The sequence below is a fragment of the Diachasma alloeum genome, unplaced genomic scaffold (genome assembly GCF_001412515.2).
Source record: "Diachasma alloeum isolate Michigan unplaced genomic scaffold, Dall2.0 Dall_scaffold_00410, whole genome shotgun sequence".
NCBI classification, from domain to species: Eukaryota; Metazoa; Arthropoda; class Insecta; order Hymenoptera; family Braconidae; genus Diachasma; species Diachasma alloeum.
In genome coordinates this window covers 552,435-564,567 of record NW_021680549.1, presented here as the reverse complement: position 1 = coordinate 564,567, position 12,133 = coordinate 552,435, and the positions used below count along the sequence as shown (strand labels likewise).

At 34.1% G+C, this 12,133-nt stretch overlaps 1 protein-coding gene across 1 annotated transcript; it reads right to left on the bottom strand.

Annotated features, from left to right (window-relative positions):
* Window positions 1-209: 209 nt before the first annotated feature.
* On the bottom strand, window positions 210-2,499 carry LOC107042074. The gene is made up of 2 exons (XM_015262945.1): window positions 2,185-2,499; window positions 210-2,114 (listed from the first exon to the last, which is right to left on the bottom strand). The coding sequence occupies exon 2, from the start codon at window positions 1,957-1,959 to the stop codon at window positions 1,240-1,242; it is 720 nt and encodes a 239-aa protein (XP_015118431.1). The 5' UTR covers window positions 1,960-2,114; window positions 2,185-2,499; the 3' UTR covers window positions 210-1,239.
* Window positions 2,500-12,133: the final 9,634 nt, after the last annotated feature.

The window sequence follows — 12,133 nt, the reverse complement described above, 5'->3', positions numbered from 1 at the left end:
TTATCGCATGTCGTTAATGATCCAAATATCTAGATATTAAGTGAAGTTATAAATGAATGAATCAAAATTGAGCCTACGATGAAAAATGTCTTGGACACTTGTGCAAAATTATCATTTATCAAATTATAAACGCTCACACGAATAAATACCCTATTATTTCTTCATAACAAGTGTGTATTTATCGATATGGTTACAAATTTTCAACCGTCTACATATTTAATTAACACTAGTTTAACGAAATAATTCAGCAGTATAGTGATAAAAGGTCATGAGTCATTTTGTCACATGTTGATAAATGTTGAATTTGACTCATTACACTTTACCACTTCACTACTAAATTGCAGTTATAAATTATAATTAAAGCGCCATTTTCGTTTCGTGAGTATCTGTCTGAATAGATATGATAACAGAATAGCAACTCTATCTGATGGAAGATAACAACCGTTCTATATCTATATTCAAGGTCGACAAAACAAAACACAGTCGTCCCTTAAATACGTAATCTGTAACTTCGTCTTGTTAATACGGACAACAGATACTCTGGAACTTTCTATATATTATACTATCAACTCAACCCTTCATAATAATAAGTGGAAGCTATGTTTCTCTGCTGAATATCCTGAAGGCAGGATATAGACAATACTCAGCATTATTGACTGCTGATGAACTTTTTTTTTTAAACGGATGGAATGCACGCATTTTTCACATAGTTCAGTACCAAAGGGATGAACCAGAATGAATCAATTTCGAAGTTTTTGTTACTTGTCCATTCATTGGACGCAAGTGATTTTAAGGAGAAAATGTTGTCTTCGAGGGATTTTTTTCAGGTAGATAAACTTGAAAGTCCCTCGTTATCTTCCCCTAAAATCACTCATGATCCGGATCATTTCATATTTTACAAGGGGTGAAAAATTGACTTGTTACGTTTCACCAGTTCACTACTTATTTTTTAATAGATCATTGTTAATAGCTTATTTTTCACTAATATGATGAACTCGTCGAGGTTATAGATCAAAGCAAAGCTTATTTGTCTCATCATATGGTGTATCAATCTCAAATGTGGAGTATTTTGTGTTTGGAATGAGTCTTATGTTTTATGGAGGGATAAATATGACAATGAAGACCCCACGAGTTTATAACAAAATTGGTAGAAAGCTATTAATCACCGTAAATATTTAACCCATAAACTTTCAGTCTTAAGCTCTTCAAACCTTGGTTTCTTCTAGATGAGATACATAATTAGCCATCACTTTTATCTTTCAGCAGTAACTCACGAAACAAATCAAGTTTTTCCTTATGCCTCTGATCCTTTTTCTCTTCTCGACGTTCGTCGATGAATAAAAGGGTTTCTGATACTGTGTTCGAAGCATTGCTTGTACTGGAAGAAGGTCCCTTGTCCTTTACCATTCGTGTTCCGGATCCCAGCTTTTCATTTCTGATTTTTGGTGACACTTGCTCCATTCTTATTCTTTTCTCAACATGTGTAATTTTTCCAACGCCCATGCGAATCTTTGGCTCGAGGCTATCATCGGCTGCTTTCAATTCCTCAATCTCAACTTCGTAATCCACATCTTGTCGTGAAGCACCAGATATCATATTAAGCTTTCGAGCCTTGCTGTACTCACGAAGTACTGTTTTATATCTAGACAAGCACTGTCCTCCACTTATTGTTATTTGGAAATCACTGTTCAATGTCTCCGCGATCTTCTGGAACATTTTTTTCTTAGTCTTGAATTTTTTCATTGGTCCCATTTCAGGCACGTACATGTTATACAGATCCAGCAATTCTTTAATGGCTCCTATTGACCACGACTGACGATTGCCAGTGTTGGGACTTGTATTTTCTCTATCAGCACCGAGATTATGGACATTTCCCTCCGGGTCCAACTGCACATGAAAACGATCACATCCCTTGAGCGAATCGTCCAACTGCTCAGCCTCTGAGCCAAAAACTCCCATGAACCCGTCCTTCTCTGGATATATCTGCTTGTCGCGTTTGGTAGGATTAATTGCTGTATCTGATGAAACCGAGTCATTTTGGGGTTGAATAACCGTAGCGTCTTCCACGGAGAGACCAATACGTATGAGTGGGACAAATGCCTGAGATGTTCCACCTATGGGAGATACATTTATAACATCGAACCCCAAGAATAACCTTTTAGAGGTTAAATTCACGCAACTTACCGTTTTCGTCCAACAATTCCACCAACACAGTTCCTTGTTCAGTACAAATGGTCAATTCTCCAGCCGCAGTTAATACTGCATCTTTTATTATCAGCTAATGATCACTGACTTTCTCTTGTGACATTTTTATTATTTTTTCAGGAAATATTTGAAATTGCCCCCAACGTAAACATGTTTTGTTCGATTTAGTTCCACTCCACGCCGGCGTAGGGCACTTTACTCTGGCGTAGAGAATTCTAAATCGAAAACGCCTATTAGACTATGAAGAATCTATCGCCGGCGAGAAAAAGTAGGGGACCGGGCCGTATAAGCGCGATATCTTCAATTGATTTTCGAATGCCTCTAAAAAAAAATTGACTGCCATGATGGGTCGAGCAACGCGACAACACCACACAACAGCTGATTGAGGTCGGTAAAGTCGGTGACGACAATTCAGTGCTGGAAGCATATGGACACGTATAACCCAAGCGTGCAATGTTGCCCGATCAAAATTGGACTGTTACCACCGTAGTCACAAGTCCTCTAGTATTTATGAAGTTTTTCTTTAATTATTTTTTTTGAGAACGGAAAAGTACGCCATGTAACTTTTAATTTGATGAGAAAAATAATTTGCAACATGAATTATTTATTCGGTCAATTTTATTTTTGTTTTCAACGGAGTTGCTCACTTGATAGGTTAAACATCCTTAATGCAAATCTGCACGGATTACTTTACGAATCCGTACGCAGTGGGAAGTATAAAAGATTTTTTGTTTTGTACATGGATATAAATTTGTGCGGAATGAATTTGTTTATCATTATTTATGCAACAAATGGTTGAGTTGATAAAAACAATCGTAAGGACATATGTGCTTGAAATGCCGTGAATAGGTCGAAGAAATTCTGTTTTTATGGAGAATTGAAATTTTTTATTTTTAGTTTAAAGAAATTATTCAAAAAAGTAATAAATCTGGTGCTAATAGAGTCAATTTCTTTATACATCAATTATGCGATATGAACGATTTATGCAATTCCCTGAAACAAAAAAAATGATTTTTGAACAACAATATCGAAAAATAGCTTGGAAAATTATTTGTTTATGAATATTTATTAACAAAAATTTTCTAAATAGCGAATAATGTCTCAAAAATCCCCGCCTGAAAACATATACTTGATCGGAAAATTTATTTTCGGCCGGAAGAGTCGAATTTTTTATTTAAACCAATTATTTAAAAAAATAATAAGTCTAGTGCGAATAGAGTCAATTTCTTTATAAATCAACAATATCGAAAAATATTTTAGTAAATTATTTGTTGATGAATATTTAAACATGAAAATTTTGTAAAAAGCGAAATATCCTATTCTAAAAAGAACATACACTTAAAGTCGATAACTATCGAGATCTCGCAAGTCTGTCACACGCTTATTCCTCATTGGTTCCAGTCATCTGAGGCAGCAAATTTAATTCATGATTAATTTAATTTTGAGATTTTCAATTATGATTGTTACATTTACAGCGCGCTATAGCGCGCGTTCGGTCTCGTATCTCAAAAATACCGTCTCAAATCACGCCTATTTTACTGGAAAATTTCTTTTCGGTTGGAAAAATCGAATTGCTAATTGTTTATTTCTGAATTGTTGACAACAAAATACTGGCAGGGGTGAAAAATCATAGTATCCAATAAAAAAAATCGTCTCGATCTATAATTTGTGCAAAAAAACCCTGCAGTTTATGAACTCCCGGACACATTTATGATATTTTCATGTTCACTCTGGAATGTTTATTCATCCGTATTTGAATCATGTTCAATTCACGACTGTTAATAGTGTATAATTGTTGCATAACAAATACATTGTTGGAACCGAACATATAATACAAATCGATAGAAGTTTTTTCTCACATGTTTTTTTGTTTCGAGCCATCAGTAGGAAACAGTATCTTTTGCGTTACAGTGGAGCCCCCCTCCGCTTTTTATCCATTCACCCCTTTTGGAAAAGGGTAACGGCACCCCTTTTTTCGATATAAAAAACGGATCCATTATAGAAAAAGTATTGTCCTCAATGGTATCATGGTTTACATTATTTTTATTGTAAAAATCAAGAAAAACTGTGAATCCTTTTTTTTACGACGCTTTTCTACTCAGACTAATTAGTTGATTGGCCTTCATCAGTCGAAAACCGTAAGCGCATTTTAAGTGGAAATTGAGATCATTGAAAGAAGACAATAATTTTACAGCAACTCAGGGTTTTTCATCTGGGTCTCACCCTCTCGATATTGGGATCTATAATATTGCAGGACTGAGTGCAACAAGGAAAGAGCTTTTTTAACTTTCCCTATCTCTTTTCAACCACCTTGGGGGGTGGTGGAGTCTTCAAGGGATTGAACCGGCAGCCTCCGATTGGCTGATAGGATCCAGAGGCCATCCTGTATTCACAGGTCCCAGTAGAAAGGGTAGTTCAGTTAACCGGGGTCCACTGAATTTGATGCTTCAGTTTCAAATATAAAAAAATATATTATAATTTCCGTGATGTAATTAGTTGAATTTTCTATCAATTGTGGCATTCAAATTCAATTTTTGTTATTTGATCATTTTCATCGACGAAGCCCACATGTTTTATTGCTAGATTGAATCATATATTTCGATAGATTTAGTTCTCGAATATCTTTGTACTAGAAAAACATTATCAACAGGGATTCATTTTTTGCTAAGAAAAGCTGAGATGAACTCAAAAAACTCGAGTCGCTGATTTTCAGTCAATGGAAATATAGATTGATTGCTTTTTTTTATTCAGATTATTCCAAGGGGTGTGGTTTACGGTGAACAAAATTTAGCTGACGTCGTATAAACTCCTTCTGAGTATTGTAAAACGTCGACGAGGCGTCAGTGGGAGGAGCTTATCTTCCCTTGCGCTTTGCATCTTTTAGAGTCGCGAGCAAGGGTTCAGTCGATGTCAAACTCTTTAGTAGGCAAAATCATAAATTTTACTTTAGTTTTTATGCATACTTTCAATGTCTTTTGAACCATTCAGCCTGAATTTTTATGGATTTACACGCATCGTTCGGGGTTCAAGAACGCAGATTTCAATGCCGATTTTAATAAAAAATTAGAATTTATTTCTTATGCAACGATGTTTAATTCGATGAACGAGAAAAATGTGATGAAGTGGAGTGATTACAGTGTCTTGGTACCGAGGAACATGAAAAATTTTACGGATAATGTGAAATGCGGCATTGGATAAACACTCTCTTTCTGTGAGTAATTTTTCATGATTTTTAGATGTATTTTGATTTTTTTTATTTATATTATGTTCTTGTTGTGTTAGTTGATACTTTTAGATCGTTTGTTAACTTCACGGTATTTTTGACAAACGCGGGTACGAGCAGTGTCTGACCTCACCGTGACCGTCGGACCTAGGAGTTCCACCATTTTTGCAGATTCTTCCGCAATAATATCAATCTCCTAGTTGCATTTGTTGCTTTCAATGTATTGAAGTAATACTACTACATTTTTTGGCCATAAGTGCTAGTAGTTCAGTTTCCTACATTTAAAAATACTGAAATTAGGGGAATATTGTCAAATGATATTTCTCTCGAATGCGGGACAAGATTGAATGATATTAGGTTGAGATCAATCCATTTTTCCAATGAATTTCGGAAAATGTCAAGTTAAAATCGTTTAGCACTGATACTTTTCGCCCTAGAAACGAATTCAGGTGCTCCGAGGAGAAGAATGAATGATATTCCTGAAGAACATGCTGTAATTTCATTATGCTCCCTATGAAATGAAAATGAATTTCACACCGCGATTCACGCAGAGAAAAGTTGGATAAAAATTACCTAGAAAATAGTGGGAAATTTTACTATACGAATAATAATCGTAAAGCGAAATGTAAATCGATGAAAAAATAACTGTTTGTCGAGGATATTTTACGAATCTAACTTTTTTCTCCGTGTGATTATTTTTTTTCTTCCATAAAGTCTTTGTCCAGAAGAATTAGATTAATTATCGTCTAAAATTGCGATAAAAACGGGATTTCGCAATCGTAAATTGCGACGATTATAAATCGTAAATTACGCTGAAAATCGTCGTAAATTACGATTACATAGATGTAATTTACAATCTCGTATTCGTAAATTACGCTCAAAGTTACCGTAAAATACCATGATTTTCTCGTATTTTGGATAAATATAATTTACATTTTGATAAACGTCATTTATATTTTGATAAACCTAAAAGACGCTTTGTTTACACTGTTAAAAATTTTTGTCTGAATTTTCCGTGTCCAATTCCGGAAATTTTTATTGTGTTTCAATTCCACTGAAATTTCAGGAAATCTTGTTATTGAAAATCCATAATCTCGTGGAAAAATAAAACAGAACTGTAAATTCCCGTTCCATTTTTCCCTGAAAATGAATAAAAAACCAGAAAATTGTGGTAAATATGTTCTTGAATTTTCAGGATATACGATGAGAAATATTCAGTAAAAATTAGGGAACTTCAATTCACTCATCGATTACGAAATGGACTCAGAAAATTTAAGTGACGGTATCGTAATTTTTCACTGGAGATTCAGATAAAAATTACGGAACTCTGACTTCACTCACCGATTACGAAATGGACTCAGAAAATTTAAGTGACGGTATCGTAATTTTTCACTGGAGATTCAGATAAAAATTACGGAACGCTCTGGAAAAATTTCGTGACAGTTCCGTAAAATTTCCTACAACCACATTTCGCTCTGGAATTCCGGAAAGGGTACGTAATTTTTATTGAATACTTCTCTCCGTGTAGTGACACTGATGAATGCGATTTAGAGGGAAAAAAACTGGAAATTCGATGCAATTTAAGGGGAGACTACTATGATTTTTAAAAGTCATGGGATATTAGAGTGAGACGCAGACGCTTAAAATGTTGAAAATACTCCAGGGCCTCCAATTTTCGAGCTAGAGGTTTTTTTTTTCAAAATTTTGGAAAAAATGTGTACAATAACAATTACGAATTCGTTTTTTGAAATTCGATTCCTACACGCAGCTAATTTCGTTTTGTTTACTATAAAAATTTGCGCCATTCATGTAAAATAAGTAGAAAAATTATTCTTCAAATATTCAAAATATAGTCTCGATTCTTTCAGAAATATTTTTCACGCTATTCTACATGAATGGTGCAATTTTTTATTAAAATAATAACAAAATTAGCCGTGTAGGAGTTGAATTTCAAAAAACTAATTCGTAATTGTTATTGTACACATTTTTTCAAAAATTTTGGAAAAAAAGAAACCTCTGTAGCTCAAACTTTGGAGGCCCTGGACTATTTTCAACGTTTTAAGCGTTTGCGGGGGGGACGAACAATAAACAACTCGTTTTTTTGTACTAATTATTCGTTTTTAGACATGTATAATCGATCTTCAATATGAGAAATCTCATTCCAATAGCCCGCGACTTTTAAAACTCATAGTAGTCTCCCCTTAACACTGAATATTCTTATTAGATTGGAGATTCAAATAAATTAACGAATTCTCGTCTTTAAGCCCCTTAAAATTCTGGAATTTTACTGAATTTTCAGTGAAACCTGAAATTTCATGATTTTTTCCCCTAAATCGCATTCAGTGTCACTGTCCTGAAAATTGGTAGTCAACTGTCCATGAAATTTCATTTTTTTTTACCAGTGTTGGCATAATTGACGTTTTGCTAAACGTAAATTACATTTTGCTAAACGTAAAATACGGTTTGTTTAGGCTTAATTTACGTTTTGATAAACGTAAAATACGCTTCATTTAGGCGTAATGTACGTTTTGATGAACGTAAAATACACTTTGTTTAGGCGTAATTTACGTTTTTTTTTACCGTAAAATACGCTTTTTTAAAGCCTAAATTCCGATTTTCATGACGGAACAAAGTCACCAGACATCATATTGACGTTAAGCGTAAATGACGTTTATCAAAACGTAATTTACGTTTAGGTTTTTCTGTGTGTAATATCGGTAGACATGTAATTTAAGTCGATGTTTCATCCAACTCTTCTTACGTTCAGCTCCTGCAACCAAATTCTGTTATTTTCACAAGTTACGTTTATACCAAAACAGACCTTTTATTCAGTGAGATTTTCACGTTCAAATTGATTGGAGCATTTCTGGCAATGAGTGTACAATTTTTGGTTCTTCAGTTTGTTTTGTCATGTTGTCACCTAAGAGATATCTTGGACAGTTTTCCAAAGTGATTGAAATACTCTTGAAAAGCTATGTTCTATGAAAGAGAAAAAAATTACAATTTTTTGTCATTCATCAACTTAGCAGATAACACTCTCAGAAGCATAATTAGAGTTAGAGAAAAGATTCTACTATTAGTTTATAGTCCGCTAACTGAAAAGAAGTTGATCATCAAATAACCCTGCACAAAGAGAAAAGTTGGATAAAAATTACGTAACAAATCGTGATAAATTTTACTATACGAAAAAATTCAGTTTTTTAGTGGATATCTGACGATTTTCTTGGACACATCTATGGATGCAAAAATTATCCTCCTATTTAGTAAAATTTTCCACGCCGGTACACCCAGAAAAATGATTTATTTGATTCAAATGAAGTTTATTTGAATCAAATAAATAAGTTTATTCAAATAGTACCCAATAAAGGTTTTTTCAAAATTAAATGAAAAAATTTATTCAAAGTTTTGTTTATATTAAATAAATGTTTTTTTTTTAATTAATAAATCTTTATTTGATCCAAATGAATCCTGTATTTATACCAAATATACAGTTTTCTTATATTAAAAAAATTTCTTTATTTGAAGCAAATAAATTTTTTCTTTGAATTAAATAGATATTTATGATACTGAAAATTTATTATCGTTTTGAATTGGTAATAAAATCGAAGAAGATTGAACGAAAAACGTGCAATAATTATTAGGGGCTGTGCATACATCACTAAAGACATTTAGGAGCAGGGGGGGGGGGAATTTCTGTTCCAGGGTTTTACTATCAGGGAGGCGATGGTGAAAGAAGGTCATATGTACTGGAGTCAATAGTGTACTCAAAAATTGTATCATAATGAATGTAGAGACCTCGAATCATCCAGATTTAACGTTTACTAAATTGGGTTTATACGACCTTTTTCCACAATATTTAAGAAATTTGATTTTCTTAAAATAAGAACTGTTCATTTGAACTAAATAAATTGTTTCTTCGATAAAAAAAATCATTTATTTAAAATAAATAAATAATTTGTTTATTATAAGGAAATCCTCTTTCTTGAAATAAGTAAAAAGTTTCAAATAAAGATTTTTATTTGATTAAAAAAAAAACTTTTTTCTGGGTGTAGAGTACTTTTTGGTGTGTACCTATCTGAAGGTCATGGGGACGGACGGAAGTGAATTTTTGCCAAACGAGTTCGGTAAGAATTATTCTCTGCTACAGAAATAGTTATTTTCATCACCAGGCCGACAAAAACATTCCCATTATGCTGTGCGAAAAAGTAATTTTTTAGACACACTTTGCGTGCCTAAAACGCCCTTTTTCCACAAATTGTGATGAAAAATATCGTTCGATACTCATAGGAAAAGGATTTTTTTAGCTCGTGGGATTACAGTAGACTCTCCTTTATTCTCCCATTTCATAATTCGCACTCTACTCCCCTCGAGGCCTGCTTCTCCTCAAAATCCTCCTCCCACTCCTCATTTATCTTTTATCCTTCTCTGTGACATCATGCACTGCGCAGTGCGTAGGGGGTCACAGAAGGGTATGTTCCATTCCTCCCACTACCACGATCCGCCCCACCATTCCCGGCTTTTCCTTCTCTAACGCCGCCTGCACTGGCGGAGTGGGGGTCTCTCCTTTACTCGCATTTTACTTGAAATGGCTCCAAGGATACCCCCCGAGCTATGGGAATTAAGGAAAGTCCACTGTATATCATTCGTCTTCGGCTCGTGCTGTAAACTCCCACGAGGCAAAAAACACTTTTCCGCACTCGTATAGAAATATACTATTTCTGACGAGTGAGGGTTGCAGGCCGAGGTGAAGTCGAAAAATACAATCACACGAGTCAGAAAAGTTGTTTTGAGTGACAAACACAATTTCTCTTCACAATGTAAAATGTCGTTTTACGGACATTGTGAAATTATCTTCGTCCCTCGGCCGAAAACAACATGACAGGGTATGAAAAATTATATAAAAAGTTGGAGCAATTGTTCACGTTCACTGGAATAAATTTTGATGGGATGTAAGGTAAATCTTAGAGTTTAATCGTACACTTTTTCCCCTATTTAAGGGGAAAAATTACTGAAAATCGAGTTTGCTCCATGATTACTTCACTTGTTCGGTAATTTTTCTACGACTGTTTTCTGATTGTGATCATCAGTGATTTCTGCCATTGAAATTTAGTGATAGATTTCTAAAACGTAAAAATGGATCCCTGAAGATCAGTGATATTTTCCTGGAAAAATTAGTGAAAAATTGGTGGCAAAATGACTGAATTTTGCACTCCTTGATATTCACAATCGCGAAACGCTAATAATTGGGGATAGATTCCCAAAAATTAGTAACATGTCCTTAATAATTCGAGATGGATTCCTGAAAATCAGTGATATGTCCCTGAAACTAAAAATTTTTCTTTCTCTGTCAAAAATGTTGGGTTTCAAAGTTTCTCCATCAGTCTAAAAAAATGCAGAATTTTCATTGAACATGAAAGAATTCTATTTTTGGAAAATGAATAAGCATTCTTAAGGATATTATTGCGGGGCTAGGGGATATTTGAGAAAAGCAGAGAATTGAATGAAAATTCTTCAACACATTATTTAATCCACTCAGAAGTCGTGTGTAAAATATCAGAATTAATTTTGTGGACTTTGGCACTATTCTATTCTATATTCTTAACACCATTAATATCCAGAAATAGAGGGGAATTATCTGAATATAATGGACATTGCTTTGAATCCAATATTCAAAGTGACTGCTACTAAAATCTCCTGTTTTTAAAATGCGCTGTGAACATCGCGAAATTTTGCCATCTTTCTCTACTTGTGACATATTACCGAAATTGAGATTTCTCTAATGTTATAATACTCGAGATACAGTATATTTTCTTTCAACTGAAAGAGTCGTTGATTGGAAAGAATATTTGTTTGTTGTCAGAATTGAAGGCTGACAAAAAATATATTTACCGGAAATAACTTTTTCTTATCTCAATGTACGTTCTAGTTTAGGATTTATTTTGTCCCATTGTATTTCCTCTAGATGTCCCTCCTCCACATAAATAACTCTAAAAAATAGAAAAAAAAATTCCCACATCTGTGCTCTGCCGGCTTTCTAAAACATGAAAATAGTTACCCCTTTTTAATCGCTCCCTCTTTTTACCCCTTTTTTGAGACCCCTACGTACGAGAAAAAAAACTCCGCAGTCGTATCGATTTTTTTCAATACGTGTCGGTTGTTTTGAAAAAAACCGTTTTATGTCAGATTATTCGACTGTTGGGAAAAAAATTGAAATTTCCCGATAGTCTGATAGCAATTTTCAGTAGTAACATCCTAAGCATCAAGTGCTCGAAAATGATCGGTAAATACCGATATAGCTCCGTTGCATGCAAAGTAATATCTGAAATTTAGCAGGTTAAAAATTCCAAGTGACACAATCTTGTATACAGGGCGGCATGAGGTAAATACCAGATAGTAAAACAAATAGTGAGCGAAGTTCAAGCGAGATCCAACTCGTATATTTTTTTCAATTCAAGCTTATTTAATCTCTCCTGTACGGGGTCGATATGCCATGCATCGACCGATGAAAATAGGAATGACACGCTTTGAAATTGATTATTTCCAAAACTATGAAATTCATCTCAATCGAACAAATAACAACGAAAAAAGGAATACTGTAGCTTCGACTACATATCGGTTTAATAATTTTTCATTGATTAGAAGTCATTAGATTCTAGTTGTATTGAGCGTACTCCACACTTGGAAACAAAAGGGTCCCGTCCATGA

Excerpts from the sequence above, each read along its gene's own strand:
- LOC107042074 (XM_015262945.1), bottom strand. The coding sequence starts at position 1,959 with ATGGGAGTTTTTGGCTCAGAGGCTGAGCAGTTGGACGATTCGCTCAAG.